Source organism: Terrapene carolina, unplaced genomic scaffold (assembly GCF_002925995.2).
Source record: "Terrapene carolina triunguis isolate 2854851 unplaced genomic scaffold, T_m_triunguis-2.0 Scaffold66, whole genome shotgun sequence".
NCBI lineage: Eukaryota > Metazoa > Chordata > Testudines > Emydidae > Terrapene > Terrapene triunguis.
The window spans coordinates 69,199,664-69,220,108 of record NW_020664417.1 but is presented as its reverse complement, the minus strand read 5'-3'; the positions used below and the strand labels follow the sequence as shown (position 1 = coordinate 69,220,108).

Below are 20,445 nucleotides of genomic sequence, written 5' to 3'. Positions count from 1 at the left end.
TGTATCCTGATATTACTGTGTCCCATACATTATCATCATTCCACTAAGTTTCTGTGATTCCTGTTATATCAATATCCTCATTTAATACCAGGCACTAAAGTTAATCCATCTTAGACTTGTAGCATTTGTATGCAAGCACTTATACAATTTGTCAATATTTAGTTATCTGCCTTCATGTGATGATATTGAATGGGACTTTTTTTTTCTCTCCCCCCCCTCCCATTTGTCTATTTCTCTTCAGTTCCTGCCTGTACTTTATCAATGTCTATCCCCTCCTCTTTACTAGGATGTACAATATCCCCTTTAATAAATCCTCCCCTAACGGATGTCCCTGTCTGAACCATGTGAACCTTCATACCTGTTGGCTTTCCCCAGTCCTCAGTTTAAAAACCTTTCTTCAACCTTTTTAATTTTATAGTTCAGCAATCTGATTCCGTTTGTTTAGTTGGAGCCCATCTTTCCTGCGTGGGCTCCTCCTTTCACAAAACCTTCCCCAGTTCCTAATGAACCTAAATCTTTTCTCCAAACACCATTCTCTTGTCTATATTACAAGAAACCATGAAAGCATAGGGAAGGGAAAAGTCACTATGATGTGTGGCAAATGAGGAACTATAATAGGAGTGAAAGAATTCCTTCAGGAAACAGTAACCGTATGGCCAAAAGTGAAGATTGTAGGGACCGAAGGGGCAGATTCTCTCACGGGCCACGTAGTGGACCAAAGGATACAGAACAGCTGTGATCAGAGTGAGGGGGACAGCTAAGAGTTGAGACAAAGTTCAGCAGGGCTTTCATCATTCTGGTATGCAAGATCATCCCCCAGTGTGGAAGAGCCTGAGATGTTTGCTTGTTCCTACAATGAGATATGGCAATTTACCTCAACCCCAGAGGAAAACCTTTCCCTGCATGCAACCTCAGTTATGTCTGTCTTTGACTCCATTTTTCTTTGTAGGATGTCAGAGCAGGAATTTACACTGGGAAATTGCTCCTGTCATAGACCTCCTTTTCTCCCATTCTACATTGTATCTTCTTGCAAAGCGCTGCTGCCTTGTGTTTGTATCTTTCTCCTGATTTCTTTTCTCCCTCCAGAAGTGTTGGTCTCAGGGTAAAAGTGGGCAGACTGGGCCCTTATACAAAGGGCTTAAATGAGAGATTCTTTCCCCATGGCCAGATTAAAGGAATTTGAGATGCCAGGCACACCCTCGCTTGGGCACCTCATTGCGCCGCAGCCCTGCTGCCCTGCACTGTGTTATTTCCCTCTTGTCCCCTGCTTGGGGTTTTAGTGGTAGGGGGCCCCCATGAAGAACTGGTCTTATCGTGAAGAAGGGAGGACTCTGCCTGCACCCAACTGAGCAGAGGACATACTGCACAAGAGGACTGTGTGGAGTACTCACCACCTCAATATAGCTTTGAGGTGTCAAGAACTTTGGACCTTGACCAAAAAATAAGACTACCCTTGTGGTAGGGGTCCCAATGTCATCTGGATACATCTCTGGCCTGGTCTGGTCAGGGCATCTTTCAGGATCACAGGGAATGAAGGCCCAGGCTCCCAGGATATAGTGGTGGTGACAGCCATGATGGTGAAGCTTGCTTCAGTAGCCTCTGTCTGTTCTTCCCCATTGTTCTTCTCTTCTCCTCTCCTCTCCTCTCCCTCCCCCCCTCCCCACCCCCGAGTCTTTCTTTAAGGACCCATTAAGGGAACAATGGTTGGAATAGCTCGTCCCCGCATTGTTTTGTGCACGAATTAGACCTAATATCCAACACAGCAATTTTGGCTCATTAATTTCAGATTTCACATCATCTGTTATTACCAAGCATGATTTTAACATAGTCCTTGAATCATATTAACTTGGCTCTTCTTGTTTTGACTAATTTAGTCTTTCTGTCTCCCTTTCATACATGTTCCCACCAGCATTTATTATCGATTATTGTAATGTTTTATGAACTTCCATATACTTTTTACAGTTGAGTCTACAATTAGGGTAGGCCAAATTATCACAACAGCCCTCACCTTAATTTTTCTTGGTTGTACATGTCTTGTAAACATTTTTAGTACCTATTTACTAGTGACTTTGAAGTATTAAACTAAATAACTGTGGTACACATAAATGAGCAAAATACACTGATACATAGAATCCCACTTTTTAACAATTTTTATGTGGTTATTAACATTCACATGTTAGGTTTTTGCCAAAGGCTTCCCGTACATTATTGCAAATTGTAAGTTTACGATATACTATTTGTGTGTGGAATAAACCTCTACCTTGATATAATTCTGTCCTAGGAAGCCAAAAAATCTTACCGCATTATAGGTGAAACCGCATTATATTGAACTTGCTTTGATCCATCGGAGTGCGCAGTCCCCCGTCGTCCCCCCCCCCCCCACCGAGCACTGCTTTACCACATTATATCTGAATTCAATGTTCTATCGGGTTGCGTTATATCAAGGTAGAGGTGTATAACCATTCTCTTGATCATGCACCACAATAAAATAAATAAACCCAGGGCTGAAGTTGAATTGTATGTTAACAACTAGATTTAATGAGGCAGAACATGATCTTTTGGTGTCTAGTCATAAGTCTTTGAGGGGTGGGAGAAAGCTAACTATTAGTTTCATTTAATTGGTATAGTGGGATTCAAGATGGACAAATAACTGCTGATTTATAAAGCACTGGCACACTTCCAAACCCTATCATGTGGGCTTGCCTTCAGACAGGTGAATGTCCATAGAATATAAAAGCATGAGATACAACTTGTTTGGGATGTTTGTGGTTACTAGCTGTTAATCTTTGGAGTACGTTAACCACACACTTCAATTTGACTAATAGCCTCACAAGTGCAACATTGTTTTCCCAGGGTTTATTACATTCCAATTCAAAATTTATAAGAATGTTGAATTAATTATGTAAGTTGACTATTTTAGAGGCTTAACTAAATTATGCCATTTTTTACAGAGCAGATGCAAAAAGCATCTCTACTGATCTACTTCCAGTTTCCTTGTTAAGAACTGGGCTTGTTTACTGTTAAAATTTAATCAAACGTTCTTTTTCTTCCTCAGTTTATCAGAGAAGACATGAAATATAAAGATGCTTCCAATAAACACAGCCATCTGCACAGAGAAGACAAACATATCACCATTGAGGATCTGTGGAAACGCTGGAAAACCTCTGAAGGTAGGAGTCAGGAAATATACCGTTTCCAGATCCATGTCATGGTTTTTCAGGTGGCCCAGTACTAAATCCTGGCTTGCTTGAAGTAAAGGTGATATTGAGATAAATGCGGTGCAACTATTGGCATTAAATGACATATAGTTAGGGCCCTACCAAATTCATAGTCCATTTTGGTCAATTTCACCATCATGGGATTTAAAAAATCATAAATTTCAGGATTTCAGCTATTTAAATCTGAAATTTCACAGTGTTATAACTGTAGGAGTCATGGGGGGTTGGCAAGTTTATTGTAAGGGACGGGGGGGGGTGCGGTACTGCTACCTTTACTTCTTCGCTGCTGCTGCCGGCGGCAGTCAGAGCTGCCTTCAGAGCTGGGCAGCTGGAGAGTGGTGGCATCTGGCCAGGAGCCCAGCTCTGAAGGCAGAGCCGCCACCAGCAGCACTGCAGAAGTAAGGGTAGCAAGGTATGGTATTGCCACCCTTACTGGAACAGAGATGGGTTTAACATTTCTGCCAACTACTGAACGGACCATCCTCAGTTGAAACAGGTGCTATTAATCAGATACCTCAAACGCCTGTTTAGCACCATCTTGACTCATCACCCTCACTTGAAGAAATAGAAAAGGCAATCAGTTTGATGAGCTCAGGAAAGTCCTCAGGCAGAGATGGAATACCGGCAGGAATATTTAAATATGCGGGTCCAAAGATGGTGGTAACACTCCAGAAGATGCTTACTAACATCTGGGACAGTGAAGAAATGCCACAAGACTTCAAAGATGCCACAATTATTCCTTTATTTAAAAATAAAGGCAGCAAAATGGTCTGTGATAACTACCATGGGATATTTCTCCTATTTGTTGCTGGAAAAATCTTTGCTCGTGTCCTTTTGAACTGACTGATTTCATCTGTTTCAGAAGCCAATCTACCTGAGACTCAGTGCATATTCAGACCTGGTCATAGCACCATAGACATGATTTTCAGTATCAGGCAAATACAAGAAAAATGTATCGAACAAAACATGAATCTATTCAGTGTTTTCACCTATCTGACAAAAGCATTTGATACAATCAGTAGAGAAGGATTATGGATGATCCTCAGCAAACTTGGTTGCCCACCAAAACTGGTAAAGATCATTCATTTATTTCATGAGGGGATGCAAGGTCAGATACTTTTTAATGGAGATCTCACTAACTTCTTTCCCATTTCAAATGGAGTCAAACAAGGCTGTGTCTTTGCCCCTGTACTGTTCAACCTGTTCTTCACCCAAGTTCTCAACCATGCTACAGATGGGCTCAACAGAGGCATATACATCAGATACAAACACAACGGCTCAGTCTTCAATCTTGCGAGGCTTAAAAGCAAAAATAAAAGTAACAGAACTACTACTAAGAGAAACACTCTTTGCGGATGATTGTGCCCTCCTAGCACACACACAGGGAGATCTCAAGTGCATCATAGATCGTTTCACTGAAGCATCAAAATTGTTTGGCCTCACAATCAGCCTGGAGAAAACTATGGTGTTGCACCAATCATCTGTACTGCTCTATGCCATATCCCCTAGCATATTCATTAGTGGAAACCAACTAAAGCAAGTTGACCGTTTTACCTATCTCGGCAGCAACATCTCCCATGATGGACCTCTTGACAAAGAAATCACGAACAGGATACAGAAAGCTGCTCAGTCATTATGAAAGTTACATAACAAAGTCCTGAAATCCCACAACATAACCCCCTCAACAAAAATAAAATTCTTTTGTGCTCACATCTCTCCTCTATGGCTGTGAGACATGGATACCATACAAATGGCATATCAAACAGCTAGAGGCCTTCCATATGTGGTCTCTGTGCTCCATTATGGGGATCCACTGGCAGAAAAAAATTACCACCCTGGAGGTTCTTCAAAAGTCAAATGCCATAAGCATCGAGGCCATGCTGATAAAAGCCCAACTATGTTGGGTTGGATACATCATTAGGATGCCTGAGTATCAACTCCTCAGAAAAAATTTCTATGGAGAATTGGCGCAAAGACACCGAATCAAGGCCACCCCAGAAAATGCTACAAGGACAGCATCAAGAATAGCACACACTTTGGTACAATAAAACCAGATGATCTTGATTGAAAAAAATATGTATATATAAAATGAGAAGATGCTACTGTGTTCAGAGGGTTATTAGTGGGAAGATAAATGGAAGAGAGGTTTGCTTCTCTTGTTTTGGTCGGGTGTTAGAATTTTTTTTAAAATATACATGTTGCTGTGTATTACGTTGGAGAAGATAAGGTCAAAGAAATGCGCTTTGCATTTGGAGCAGAAGGTGAAGAGGTTTGTGATAGTCTTTAGTTTCCAGGAGACTTCATTTCAGTCTCAAACCAACCCCCAAGAAAGTTCTCGGTCCTGCACAGATGAGATTTACCCTTACTGTAGAGAATTCCCTAATGTCAGAGGAACAAAGTCGTCAACCAGGGTCTTCATCCCAGAGCCTTAGGTATCCCGGGTCCAGACAATGGAGAGCCTTGAAGATAAAAACTGAGACCTTGAACTTGATTCAATATCCTATGGGAAGCCAGTGTAGAGAGAGGAGGACAGGTCTGATGTGCTCGCGGTAGCCCACATTCCTGAGGAGACGCACTTGAGTATTCTGTACTAGTTGGGAATTTCCCAGGTGCAGAAGGCTTCATACGCAGGTCTATTGTCACTTCCCTGCCATACTACAGCAATGCAAAGTGAATAATCAAGGCGAGGCCATGATTTGCAAGGGTGCGATGGAGTCTGCAAGTCAACCAGAGATGATGGCAAGTGTTACTTGTGGATATTGCTATGTGAGAGCTTTGTGTCAACAAGGAATCCAAGACTACTCCTAAACCACTGAGCAGATTGATCAGACATGGGTGTGTACCTTCAACCAAAGGAGATCATATAATAGTGGCAAATTTCTCAAAATGCTTTGCCCACCATCATTATCTCTCTTATTCTGGTTCAGCTTCAGCCAGCCGCTGTTCATCCATGAGCTGGTCTCGTGCAGGCATTGGGCTATCTTATTAGTAGTGGTGTGGTGAAGGATAAGCAGAGCTTTGTGTCATCTGTGTATGCTGGCACTTGAATTCATGTCTAATCAGTTCCCCTAGTAGTTGCATGTAGATGTTGAATAGGACTGGTGAAAAAATTTATCCTTGTAGGATTTTACAAGTGAGGGGGCTTGAGGTAGAGGTGCAGTTTCCCATCCTTGGGAATTGGATGTGTCCCTCCAGGAGGGGCTCATACCATTTTAGCACATTACCCTGGACTTTTGCCATTTCTCTCAGGTGAAAGCTGCAAGAAGTCCAGGAGGATGAGAATGAATGTCTGCCCTCTATCCACTGGCAGGAGGAGATCATCCATCAGTGCCACTAAAGTGGTTTCAATTCCTTATCCTGGTCTGAATCCAGATTATTCCAGGTCTAGAACATTAGCTTCAATTAGATGAGGTTGTAATTGGCCTTTGGCTGGCTTCTTTATGAACTTGCTCAGGAATTTGACATTGGCCAATAGTAGGCTTGAGCTGATTTATCTGTTTAGTTCTGAATGCAGCAAGGGTAGTGGTCATTCTTCTTTTCTCTGGCCATGGGATCCAGTCTTGGTGCAATTGCTGTGTGAATAAGTCTTACCCTCTTTGTCAGCTTTTTTTTTTCTAGTTGAATCTAGCTGCTGTTGTGTGAGGTCATTGTCATGGAAGAAGAGATCTCTTAGGTAGCTAGCTCCAGTACCAAGCAGGTCTCTGAAAATCAGTACAGCAGCCTTGAACTAGACCCTACTTAATGGGGAGCCAAGTGCCATGAGTAATGAATCAGGGTGATATGTTTCTGGTAATCTGTGCTGGTGAGCAGGCAACCTGCTTCATTCTGTAACAGCTGTTGTTCCCTCGGGGCATTGGGCTTCATTCCTAACTATAAGAAATTGCAGCAATTCTAATCTACTGTCATTTAGATTTCTTCTCTCCTTTCTTCAGATTACTTCAGGTCTGGCAATATTACTAGTAGAGCTCTTTTTTTTTTTAAGAGGATAAATAGGAGGGCTGGTTATATGTCATGATTTGTGATAGGCTGCCTTGCTTTGGACTGGCATTGCACAGCAAATGTTCTTGCAGCAACTGGGAATAAACGACATACCAGAGAGAGATGTTTTAGTTGCCTTTCACATTCTTGATCGATGGCGGTCTTGGGTTTTAAATATCCAGACAGTAGAAATGAACACAAGCCAAACATTGCTAAGGATGCATTACATGACACTGAATTCCATTCCAGACAGGACTAATACAATATTTCAAACCCCATTCTTGGGAAGAGGAAACTGAACTATCTTTTGTAATATTAAGCCATTGAATATATGAAATATCAGGGTCACTTAAAGTAAATTGTTACTCCATTCAGCTCCCTTTTGTGTCGTTTTCTTCGCTCTTGGTCAGAGCCATCCCTAGAGTATGGCAAATTGGGGCAACCACCCTGGGCCCCACACTTTGGGGGGCCCTGCGCTTCGTGAAGAGGCGGGCGGGGAGGTGAGGCGACGGGCAGGCGGGGGTTGGCAAGGAGGATCCTCCTCTCTTTCCAGTGCCTCCTGCCCGTCGGCAGGCTCGGCCGATCAGCACCTCTCCCTCCCTCCCAGCGCCTACCACCGATCAGCTGTTTTGCTGCATCTGGAGGCACTGTGGGGGAGGGGAGAGGAGCAAGGACTCAGTGCACTCGGGGGAGGGGGCGGAACTGGGCAGGGAAAGAGGTGGGGTGGGGGTGGGGCCTTGGGGGAAGGGGTGGAATGGGGGTCGGACCTGGGCAGAGCCAGGGAGAGCACAGCAGATAGAAACTTGACACCTATGTCCCGGCCCCACACCCCTCTGGGGACAGCCCTGCTCTTGGTATTAGAACATATACTAGTAGCAGCAACATGTCCTGTACTGGTGCTCTCGATGGCGGTGCTTGCTAAATGAAAATATGCTCTGTAAATTCTACTAAAAGTCCTGTGACGTACATGACTTATATCCGATAAAGTTCGTTTCTCTGGTATTCTGCCCAGAGTTTCGGGGAGACATGGGTGGACAGATTTTTAAGGCTTCGCATGGTTCTGGTGTCATTCTCCTTTTGCTACATACTGACACCATCTGGTTTAGTGTCTTGCCCCAGAAAGAAACAGGGGAGAGGGTAAACTCCATGAACCCCGAATAAATAGCTAATGTGACCATAACAGAAACTTCTTCTAGGCTATACAAGGGTATTTATAGTAAATAGACTATATAAGAGAACAGTCTGCAATATGATAAAACTGAATTATTTTCCTACACTTAGAATAGGGAACAATTGAATAACTTAAGCTTCTGTGGTATGGTAACTGTCTGTAAATGCTGACGTTATAATAGCAGCCCCTGTAGTATTATCGCAGGTGATGCAGACCGAGGTGAATTTCAGCCAGCATTCACGTTTGGTTTTCAGTACAGAACTGGATAAGCCCTGTATGTGTCACTTCTTTTACCCTCTCATGCTCCAATGTACTTGGCCCCCTGTGCTTGGTGAAAACTGTAATTTACAGGAAGAGTTTAGAGTGCAGTATGAGGTGCAAGAATGAGCTTGTGTACTCCTCAGAACGTTGACTTGTGTTTCAGCGGTGGCGTCACTAGGGCAGTAAGCTTTTTCGCTTCTTAATAAATGTTCTCTATCCAAGCATGGTCAGTTATATGAGCCTGATCTTGTGTGTGTGCCACACTCCATATGTCGTTTTTGGAAGCATAGCTTGAGGCTCTTCAAGAAAAGGGGTGTTGCCCCAACTGGAAAAATCTGTTCTTTACAGCCTGAGCTTGGAATTTTACTGAAGTAGGATTAGTTGTCATGAGTGTCAAACAGGTAATCCCTGCAAAGTCGCCAACAGATTCCACAGAAAATTAATTTTGTGGTAAATAGAGCCCTCAGGGTTTTACTGATTAATAAGCTCCTGTTGTGCAACTTACTTTGTGACTTGCCTTAAGTTGCTTGGCATGATGGATAACTCGATAACCTGATTTGGTTTTTGTTGCAGTTTCTGTTTTGTGTCAGACATGCTTCAAAATTCTAAAGGTTGTGAAAGGAATTAGACTTTATCCAGGTCATCCAAGGAATGTAAACTCCATGAACCCCTAATAAATGGCTTATGTGACTATAAGGCAGACTTCTTCTAGACTGTACAAGGTTTATCTATAGTAGATAGACTATATAGGAAATTAATTGTTTTTTTTCTCATTACGTAGAATCATAGAATATCGGTTGGAAGGGACCTCAGAAGGTCATCTAGTCCAACCCCCTGCTCAAAGCAGGACCAGTCCCCAAAGGACTGTGGCTTTGTTTTCAAAGTTAACCAATTAAGTGGTCAAAATTTCCACTTTCTAGGGTTTTACTCAGAAGGAGAATCCTTATTTCGTAAGGTTAAAGAAATTATGATTGAAAGAGAAGCCTGCTAACACATTTTAAAAGGTTTAAAACCAGTCTACGCTAAGTGCTAACATACTTCTAAACACCACTTAAAATATAATATCTAGCACATTTTTAAAATAAAAAATAAATCTTTTTCCTCATCTAGACAAGGCCTATGAGTGCCTGGAGAGTTGAGAAGCTAGCAGTCCTTTCTTGTAAGTCTTTCTCCTTCATCCTAAATAAAAACAAGGCCCATTTCCCACTCTGTAAAAAGCAAGAAAAAATAATCCAAGCCAGCATGCTTGACTTCTTTTAGTTCATTATAACTTCAGTTTTCTGCCTTTTCACTATATTCATTCTTCTCCCTTTTCTAAAAGCTGAGTTGTCTGACTAAATGTCAATTTATGCTGACTAAATGTCATCTTCCCCCTTTCATATGTTCATATGTTCCATGCATTTTTTGTTTGTTTGTTTTACCTTCTTTCTGCCCAAGTTTTTTTGTTCCTAGTTTTCTATTTGGAAATTGGTCTTAACTTTGAAACTCAAATGTGAAAAATTATGTAAATCAGCTTAATAATTTTGAAAACTTCTGTCCATAGGAAAACAAGACCTCCAGATGAATAACCTGACTCTTTAAACTTTCCTCTGTTTAAATTGTTCAAATGTAGCATCTTTATTGCTGCACTCTCTCCAGGTAGTATTTTCCTTTCCACTACATGGTGACCAGTACTGTCTGCTGCATTTCATAGATCATTTGGTTCTTGACTTTGGTAGCAAGGTAATTTCTCCCCTCTCTGTAAACTGGTTTTCTCTTGATCATGTTCTCCAGTCTGGACTGACTTGTTGTTTACTGCTTGTTATGATAAGTAGGCAAACAGCTGTTGAAGCTTTTCCTTCCTAGTAAGAGGAGCTGCTTTAGGTTTCAGTAGGGAATACTATGGAGTTTTTCCCTTAGCTAACTTAAAATTATTTATGAACTGAAACAAGAGAACTTGCGGAACATGTCAGCGATGTACCCAAAAGTTTTAAAAACCACAGGAGATTCAGGCTTTCAGATTGTTTTATATGAACAACAATAATTTATACGTAGGGACTACAATTTATAGGTATATGTACTTTGCTCACCAGGTCCTCTGATTTGGATGTATAGATTATATGTAGCAACACTCCAGGCTGTGGAGTGGGAAGATTTGAATGAGTGGACTTCTGTGCCTAGAACATTGCATTTAAAGCTGCATCTGCCAAGCCAGATTGTCTAATCTGTGGTGCATATAGAAAGTGTGTAGTGACCTCTGTGTGGCAGTCCCTACTGATCTCTATTGAAGTGCCAACACTTGAAGACCCAGATGTGGCTAGGGCCCTTTCAGATTGGGGTTGGCACTAATGTGGGCAAACTAACTTCATAGAATGCATTTTGAGACCTACCAGGGTGATGAAAAGATCTAGAAGTCTTTTCTCACTTTAGAGTCCTTCCTAACAGGCACAGAGAGCTTGGCGTTCCTGATTTAATGACAAGGGGGCTACCGTCGGATTTTTTCAGTAAAGCACCGCTCAACAGAAATTGCTTTCCTTCCCTTGGATCAACAAGATATTTGTCTGAACTGCAGGCCTAACTCAATTTCTAAGTGGAATTTATTACTGAGATAATTTTAAAGTGAGAAGAATTCATAATATATTGATTTATTTGTAAGATTTGTTGTTATTAATGTACTTGTCCTCCAGAGCAGTGGTTCTCAACCGGGGGGGGAGGGGGGAAGCAGGTTTCAGGGGGTCCACCCATCAGGACCAGCACTAGACTTGCTGGGGAGCAGGGAAGAAAGCCAAAGCCCCACCGAATGGGGCTGAAGCCCGGGGCTCTAAGCCCTGCCACCTGAGGCTGAAGCCAGAGGCTGAGCAATGTAACTTTGCAGGGGCTCCTTTGGCATGAGGCCCCAGCAATTGCCCTTCTTGCTCCCCCTAATGCAAGCCCTAGATTTTGTATGCAGAAAACCAGTTATTTTGGCACAGGTGGGCTGTGGAGTTTTCATAACATGTTGGGGGGCCTCAAAAGAAAAGGTTGAGAACCCCTGCTCAGAGCATTAGATTAGTGAATTTTTGAAAATATAAATAAGCATTTTTTTCCTGAAATGTAACCCGGTTCACATTGAGAAGCCCCATACAGTATGTAGAGTGGAGTTAAAATTACTGCAGCATGATCAGAGCTTTAGAGATGCAAACTTTCTGCCAAATTCTGCTTGGGACTTGAAGTTGGACCGAAGCAGATGTACCCATGTGTCCAAAAGACATGAGGAAACATCATCGGTTCTGCACTCTGAAGTATTTAGATTTGTATGCTGACTGATTCACAGAGGTAATATTGTACAGTGCTTGGGGCTTTTGATCTACAAAAAAAAGGAAAATGTTGCAGAACTGGCTGTGGAGCCTCTCTGCACTGCTGCAATTTTTCTAACAGTGGGGGAGGCTTGTGCTGATCTCCTGATGTTGGAAAAATCGCACCTATTTTTGCAGGGGGAGTGGGTGGCCAGTTTTATGCAAAGCAATGCGCAGTTACCGTTCACTGACTGCATTCTCTGTGTATAGCCTGTAGAAAAATACTACATTACCTGGACGCTGCCGTGAATTTTAAAAACAAAACAAAACTGCAGTTTACTCAAGGGCCTACATTTACGCGGGTTAAAGGATTTAACACAGAAATCACAAAACCAAGCAACTGTGAAGTTTGTCATAAACCAAAGTCAGAAGTAGGATTTGTATTCCTTGCTGTATTTTTTCCCTTACCAGTTTCACCTGTTGCATGGTCATTATGTGTAGTTCTTCTTCTTTAAAAAACAAAAACAAAATTTTGCATCCACTCTGTGGAAAAGGAGGTGTTCATTATGGATTTCATGTGTTGGATTCAGTTCTGTAACTGAACAAATCATACAGTTGTGTAATCTGCTGGTAATCTACTCTATTTTGTCACATTCTTAAGAAGCTAGTGATACAATAAATACACTATCAAGGGGAGCAGCTTCCTCTGTTAGAGCAGCAAGCCCTTGGCTGGGAGGTACAAAAGGAAGATTATTTGGTTTTGATGTATAAATAAAGTACTTATGTAAGTTTCATGGTGGCTTTTTAATTATTATTAAAAACATAAACCATGCAACAAGAACAAATCTAATGGGTAATCTTCACTATGTAACAAAATGTACCAGCCAAACAAGTACCCACTGAAAATACCCCATCCACCACCAAAGCTAACTTTCAAATGTTTTCCTCCACTCCAACAAAAAAAAACAAAAACAAAAAAAAGAAAGAAAAGAAAAAGTGCCTAGGATATAACTAAAGACAAATGACTACCACAGTGGGGTCTTGATCTCTGACAGTAACCTAAATTTGCGCTAGTTCAAAGCAAGAGGGAGGGTGAATTCTGAAGAGTAGGGCAACCACAAACAAAGCCCACTCAGCAGCCCCCTCCATTTTAAAGATGAGAAGGCTCTATCATAAGCCCCTCTGCTGATCTCAGTGGTGGCAATCTCACACTGCAAGAATGGTGATCTCTCAAATGAGCAGCTCCCAAACCATGTAGGGCTTTCGATGTCCAGAGCAACCTCCCCTTAACATTTCTCCTGGGGACCCAGAGGCAGACAATACAGACTAATGAACGCTGATGTCATGTGCTAACAGGGGTAGGTATGTTCTCTTCCAGCTTTGATTTTTTTTTTCAGATTGACATTGGACATTGACAATCGAGGGGAGGGATAGCTCAGTGGTTTGAGCATTGGCCTGCTGAACCTAGGGTTGTGAGTTCTATCCTTGAGGGGGCCACTTAGGGATCTGGGGCAAAATCAGTACTTGGTCCTGCTAGTGAAGGCAGGGGGCTGGACTCGATGACCTTTCAAGGTCCCTTCCAGTTCTAGGAGATAGGATATCTCCATTAATTTAAAAAAAAATAAAAAAATTTAAATTTAAAAAATTTAAAAATTGGTGGGTGCCCAAATCCAAGTCCTCCAAGCGTCCCTCTGGAGTGCCGAGCCTCTGGTCCATTGAATACTCTCAGAACGCTGATCCCTACTCCCAAGGAGATAGTACACACTAGCTTACTAGATTCAGCTCAAGATTACCACTCTGCTTAACACACAGCACTTAGATAGATTTGTAGTGAAAACAAGAATAAGTTTACTATCATATGAATCTGTTCTTTGATAAGTAAGTAAGCATATTGGAAACGGTTATATAAAAAACAAAATTATAACATGCTTTCTAGAGCAGTCATTTTCAACCTGTGGTCTGTGGATCCCTGAGCGGTCTGCAGACTGCCTAAGATTTCCAAAGGGGTCTGCACCTGTATTTGAAAATTTTTAGGGGCCCACAAATGAAAAAAGGTTGAAAACCACTATTCTAGAGCCTAAACTTAACTCACAAGACACTTCCCTGTCTCCGACAGAATAGCTGACCCCAAGTTCTTAGCCACCCTGGTTGAAAACACTGGGGAAAGTTCCTCCTTTCATAAGATCAAGCCCACGGGCAGTTTGTCTTCCCAGACTGAAGAATCCCCAGCGTACCTCCATACCCACAAAGATTCATTGTCTTTATTTGTAAATAGAACGGCTCTTGCTGGTTTCTGTTTTTTCTGGTAGCACACTCGAAATTTCTTTATTAGCATGTGACTCAATATGCAAATAGTAAGATACACAATGGTCAACAGATGGATAAATGTCTCCCACCTTCTGTCTGGCGAAGTCTTTCTCAATGCTCTCTGCCTCTGACTTACTTGCCTTTAACTACAAGGCTTTAAGAACATAATTTTCAGTATACATACCTAACTCCTACATATTATGTGCATATATATTTTTGCAATGATTTTGCTGACCATTGTGACACAGGCTTTCATAGACACCTTACATGACCACTTTTGGTGAACCTAAGGGATCCCTGAAATCTTATGTCCCCTGTACCCTCTGCCAGTGGGCATCAAGAGATTCTTGGGACACACCATCATCTGTTCTTATCGGTGAGTGAGGAAGTTCCAAGGCAGAAGTGCCCTGTGCTGAGTTTTGTTCAGCTGCATTCACGACTTTAGCTATGGGAGCATCCCAGCTGATGATTCCATGACTGGGTGTAGGAGGATGGGGCATGACAGTGGCCTGTGAAGTAGCTGGGTTCCAAGATATAGATGATATCCGATATCTTAAAGTGAACTTCTAATCTGAATGACTGTTTAAAAATGGATGTTCACTGACTCATTGATTGGCATATCATAATATGTTCAGTTTACAGATATGAGATTTTTTTTCCTAACTGCTAGCCCTGTAAACTCAAACTGGGCTCTGAAAGTCATGCTTGGTGCTTTCCATCTGGCACACAGTCACTGTTTTGCAGGCCACATTATACTCCGCTATAATGGTACAAGCCCACTGAATGGAATGGGGTTGCACAGATGCTACTCTAGATACATTCTGAAGACCATGGGGTTGCACAGGTGCCTTCAGTGGATGATTCGGCCGGCCGAGCCTTCCTTTCTGGTGGTGATGGGTGAGATGGGAAGAACTCTGACTCTGAGCCCATGCTGAACTTGTGGGGCTGGAATTTAAGAAACAATCTCTTCACTTGCAAATTTGATCGGAAGTCAGTTAAACACAATGAATATTAAACCACACAATGCCATATTACAAAGGCACTTTTCAGGGTCAAACAGTTTTATACCCTGAAGTATTTTAGCAGCCAGTGCAGAGTACAGAGTGCTGCTATTAATGGTCAGAGCAATCTGCCCACTTATGATTTGATAAAGTCTTTAACTGGTTGAGTTTGGCTCGCAGTCTCAGAAGTATTTCAAAAAATGCTTGCTTTTTTAAACTTGTTTAAAGCTTTTAAAGATTATATTTTTTTGAAATCTTCAAGATCGCAAGGCCAGCAAGGACAAGAAAATAACCACACCCGTGATACAGCAGAGATGATGTAAGTATCAGGACAGATCTGCACTGGGAAATTTCTTTCCTGTTTTCTGGCAAAGATGCAGCAGCTCCGGTACTACCAATTGTGTAAGTGCTGCTTAGATGACACAGTGGTAAAAAGTGTCTGCTCTTGGTTTACACAAGTGGTTGTGCTGTTGGTGGTACTTGTGCAGCTACCTGCGCTATTGCTGGGAAATGGGTCACAGATTTCCTAATCAAGTAGAACCCTCACTGTAAATGTACCTGCCCCACAGTGAGATTTCCTTGCTTGATTTCCTACAAAAGGAACATCACCCCATGTTGGGCATTAATATCAATAGTTACCTTGACTGTCAGTAACTGTTATGTATATCTCATTTGTTACATAGTAATGATTTTTGGCCATTCATTAGGACTGAAAAGGAGAGCAGATTTGAGAGTGTGTGAGACCCATCATATGAAATTACTGTTGAGCCTTTTAAGTATGTTACAGTTTGGTTGGTCTAGGCTACGAATGGAAAAGGCATACTGGAATATATATAAATGATAGAACTCCCAGAAGTTCAAAGTTTTGGAATGTGTATGAGGTGCCCTTCAACTGGATCCAGATAAATACAGATCAAATTTGTCATCTTACATCTAATCAAAATTTTCTTGACCTGTATCTTCTGATAAGGGCTCGACTGGAGTATTGTCTGGTTCTGAGCGCCACACTTCATGAAAGATGTGAACAAATTGGAGCAAGTCCAGAGAAGAGCAACAAAAATGATTAATGATCTAGAAAACATGACCTGTGAGGGAAGACTGAAAAAGTTGGGTTTGTTTAGTTTGGAGAAAAGATGGAAGGGGACATAATAAGCAGGGTCATCCCTAGGAGGGGTGCGGGGCCCGGGGCGGAAGTGACGAATCCGTCCATCACTTCCGGGACCGACCCGTCACTTCCAGGACCGACCACGCCAGCCAGTTGCACTGGCCCGCGGGGCCCCCCAAAGCATGGGGCTCAGAGCAGTCGCCCTGATTCGTTGTACCCAGGGACGGCTCTGATAAGTTTTGCAAGTACATAAAAGGTTGTTACAAGGAAGAGGGTGAAAAATTGTTTTAATCTCTACGGATAGGACAAGAAGCAATGGGCTTAAATTGCAGCAAGGGAAGGTTAGCTTGGAAATTAAGAAAAGCTTCCTAATTGTCAGGGTAGTTAAGCACTGGAACAAATTGTCTCCGGAGGATATGGAATGTCTGTCACTGGAGGCTTTTGAGAACAGGTTGGACAAACACCTGTCAGGAATGGTCTAGTTATTACTTAGTCCTGCGTAGTGTGCAGGGGACTTGACTAGATGACCTACTGAGGTCCCTTCCAGTCCCACACTTCTGTTAGTCACCAATTGTTGCATTCTTCAAAAATACATTAAGATGCTATTTCTCTGGATCAGAGTTCAGGCCATTCAGATGAGATTTGTAGATAACACAATATTTTAAAAAGTCTTCATGTTCCATCAAGCATTCCCACAGGAAACAGCTCCTACATCTTAGAGTTCATTGTCCTTATCGAGTGGTGATGTATCTTGAAGGTCGTCTTGTTTTTAATCATAAGATCAAAGAACTTTTTTGTTTTTGTTTTTTTTGGCAACTCTTCCTGTGTTTGACTCTGGTGCATAGAATAGGGTTTACTAGAGATAATATATTTCTGGATTTTAACAAGCACTGCATTCTAATTCCTTGCAATAAGGAGACCTTTGTCATTTCATTATAAAAGGTCTCGGGGGTGTAAGTGGGTCTTGCCCAGGGGTGAAAGTAAGTTAAAGGACTTACCGGTACCGGAGTCCTGAGCAGGAGCGTGGCCTCAACCAGAAGAGGTATGGGAGCTTAAAATCAAGATTTAAAGGCCCCGGAGCTTCAGGGGCGATTTAAAGGGCTCGGGGCTCTGGCCACTGCTATCGCAGCAGAGCTCCGGGCACTTTAAATCGCCGACGGAGCCCTATCGCCGCTACCCCAGGGCTCCGGCAGTGATTTAAAGGGCCAGGGGCTCCTTGCAGCAGCCGGAACCCTGGGCCCTTTAAAGCGCCGCTCAAGCCCCGCTGCCGGAGCCCCAGGGTAGTGGCGGCAGGGCTCCCGTGTGGATTTAAAGGGCCAGGAGCTCTGGCCGCTGCAGGAGCCCTGGGCCCTTTAAAGTGCCTGAGCCCTGCTGCTGGAACCCTGGGGTAGCGGCAGCCGGAGCCCTGCTGCCACTACCCTGGGGCTCCGGCTGTGGGGCTCGGGAGGCGATTTAAAGGGCCCTGGGCTCCGGCCGCTGCAAGGAGCCCCGAGCCCTTTAAATCGCCAATGTGGGTAAGCTGGTCTGGCACGGCTTACTTTCACCTCTGATCTTGCCTTATCACAATTTTTAGTTTAAGAGGAAAAGGACAAAACTGGTGAAGATTAATTATTACAGGATGCAGAATACCGGCAGATCAGTGCCTAGAAGATTAAAGGATTTGTAATCTGGAGGCACGGGAAGAATCAATCATTACAAAAATGACTTTGTACCCAGTTAGGGTGGGGGAACTATTAGTGCTTGAATACTATTTATTTTTAAAGCTAATTAGTGGCATTGGAAACAGTGTAGAGTAAAACTGAAACAGTTTAAAACCCCCCATGAAACTATCTGGTAACGCTTAAACTGGTTTTTCATTGATATACTAATGTAAATAATAAATCTGTAGGAATCCCAGTTGAAACTTCAACTCATATGTTAATCATACCGTGCTAGACAGTCTGAAATGGATACTGATGAACTATAAAACATTCTGTTGTGTTTGTACACAACTGCGTCTGCAGTTTACAAGTGGAAAGCTTTTGCAATCTTTCTTGCAATTTTTTGTAAAGGGTCCTTGTCAAGCTTCACTATTGAGAATGCACTGTTAGTGTCGGATTTTCAAAGGGGTCTTAATCTAGCCTTCCCTTATCTGGATACAGTTGCATGGAGAAATACTTACAGGTAATGGTCTAGCAGTTCCATGCCCAGGTGGTAGTGCTTGAAAAGCCTGCAGGTGTTTGTGCATGCAAAGTTATGTATGTACAAAAGGAGGGCAGTACTTGGTTATTTGCTCCAAAGCACAGAGGGTCTTGATAAACTTTGCAAGCACAGTGGAGGAGATAGGCGTTTATAGTGTATAGCCTTACAAGTTGCAAAACTGTAGCAGTGGCATACAGTGCCTGAAGCTTTGCGCTGGGCTGAGGCAGCAGTTTTATCTAAACTAAAAGCTCCAGACAGTGTTTCCTTGTGTGCTGAGACCTCTGCAATTACCAGAGGGTCATGTACACTGCTGGCTGGCAGTTTCAATAGTAATAGCAGCCACTGCAAATAAATATAAGGGGGAAATTGGTTTTTTTAAGCTTCTGTTGTCCACATTCATTTCAATAACCTCCTTAGTAAGAAAAATAATTTGACATAACACAAGATGTCCCAGGAACATTTGAAAGGTTTTTGGGGGTTTTTTTGTATTTTTTAATTGTACCCCATTTGTTCAGTATCAGGGGGTAGCCGTGTTAGTCTGTATCCACAAAAACAACAAGGAGTCCGGTGGCACCTTAAAGACTAAGATTTATTTGGGCATAAGCTTTTGTGGGTAAAAAAACCTCACTTCTTCATTTGTTCAGCACCCAGACAATGTAAATTCACCTGCAAAAAACAAATAAACCTGTCCAGTTTTTTGAGTATTACCATTGGGTCGACATATGGATTGTTAAATATGCATAATCAGAGATTGCATTCAATTTAATAACATCATAATCAACATTTCACTCAATTTAATACCTGACGTGTGTCATGTAGGGTAAAGATGCTCATTCTGTAACATAGTATCACCCTCTTAAATAGAGAGATCTGATGAGTATATTACTGTATAGTGTTTCTCTAAACAAAAGCTCATTGTTCTAATGATTATTGTATTGTTTCTGATACTTAAGTGGCTAGGATTTTTAAACCTGTTAATTTCTAAATAAAGAAATAGTTAAAACCCACCCACCCATCATACATCATTTCTGCCCCTCACTTTTTTTAATACTCCAACTTCCCCCCCTTCCCCCCAAACCCTCACCCATACACAATTTCTGTGTTTGAATGGCATGAGTTTGTATGAAGATGCCAGAAAAAAGGTGTCTCCCTGGACTACGGGCTAAGATCTTGACACATTACCTTACGTGTTACTGCATCTGCTGGCATATGTTCAGTTCTGTAAGGGTATGAAGGACAGTAGAATTGGGGCTGAGAGAGCACTTAAAATAGGTCACAAGATGCTGCCCTGATTTTAAAAAATAATTCTAAATTATGCTATGGAATTTTTGATGTTTCTGTTGGTTAAACACTTGTTTACTTACAACTTGTTTAAGCTTTGTCTCTAAAGAGCATATAATGAAAAAGGCAAACTGCCAGAAACAACTTTTGTTAGTAAACATGAATACTTATTTATCTGTGGTTCCATCCAGGTGAACTTGTTTATGCTGGCTGTGTAACCTGCCAATCCTACCATCTTTGTTTTATTTTTAGCTGTGGTACTGATTATTCTTGTATTCCTGAAAATCAGACATCTGTGATAGTCCATCTTTTGTCTTGCAGTTCACAACTGGACTCAAGAGGAGACTCTTCAGTGGCTGGTAGAATTTGTTGAATTGCCCCAGTATGAGAAGAATTTTAAAGACAGTAGTGTCAAAGGAACAACACTTCCCAGGTGAACCTTCTCTTCTGGATTAATTTAAAAAACCTTATTATATTTTTCTATTGGGCAGCGTTCTCTCTAGCTTGTCTGTGCAGGATAATTATATAAATTTAATACTGACAGGCTGTGCTCAGGTATAAGAGAACTGATGTAGGCCTGCAATTCTGAAAGGCCAGGGAACCAGAATTTCAATTTTCTTCTGCCAAAATATTCCTGAAAGTCATTTGTCTCCAGCCAGTGTTCCCTACCTCAGTTTCATGACTTTCT

The 20,445-nt window shown here is 42.1% G+C and overlaps 1 protein-coding gene across 1 annotated transcript in view; it reads left to right on the top strand.

Annotated features, from left to right (window-relative positions):
• Positions 1-20,445, top strand: part of STIM2 (stromal interaction molecule 2) — a 139,591-nt gene that overhangs the window by 102,402 nt on the left and 16,744 nt on the right. The window contains exons 3-4 of the mRNA XM_024204286.3: positions 3,056-3,170; positions 20,079-20,190. Coding sequence (XP_024060054.1) covers positions 3,056-3,170; positions 20,079-20,190 — 227 coding nt within the window. The remainder of the gene's footprint in view (positions 1-3,055; positions 3,171-20,078; positions 20,191-20,445) is intronic.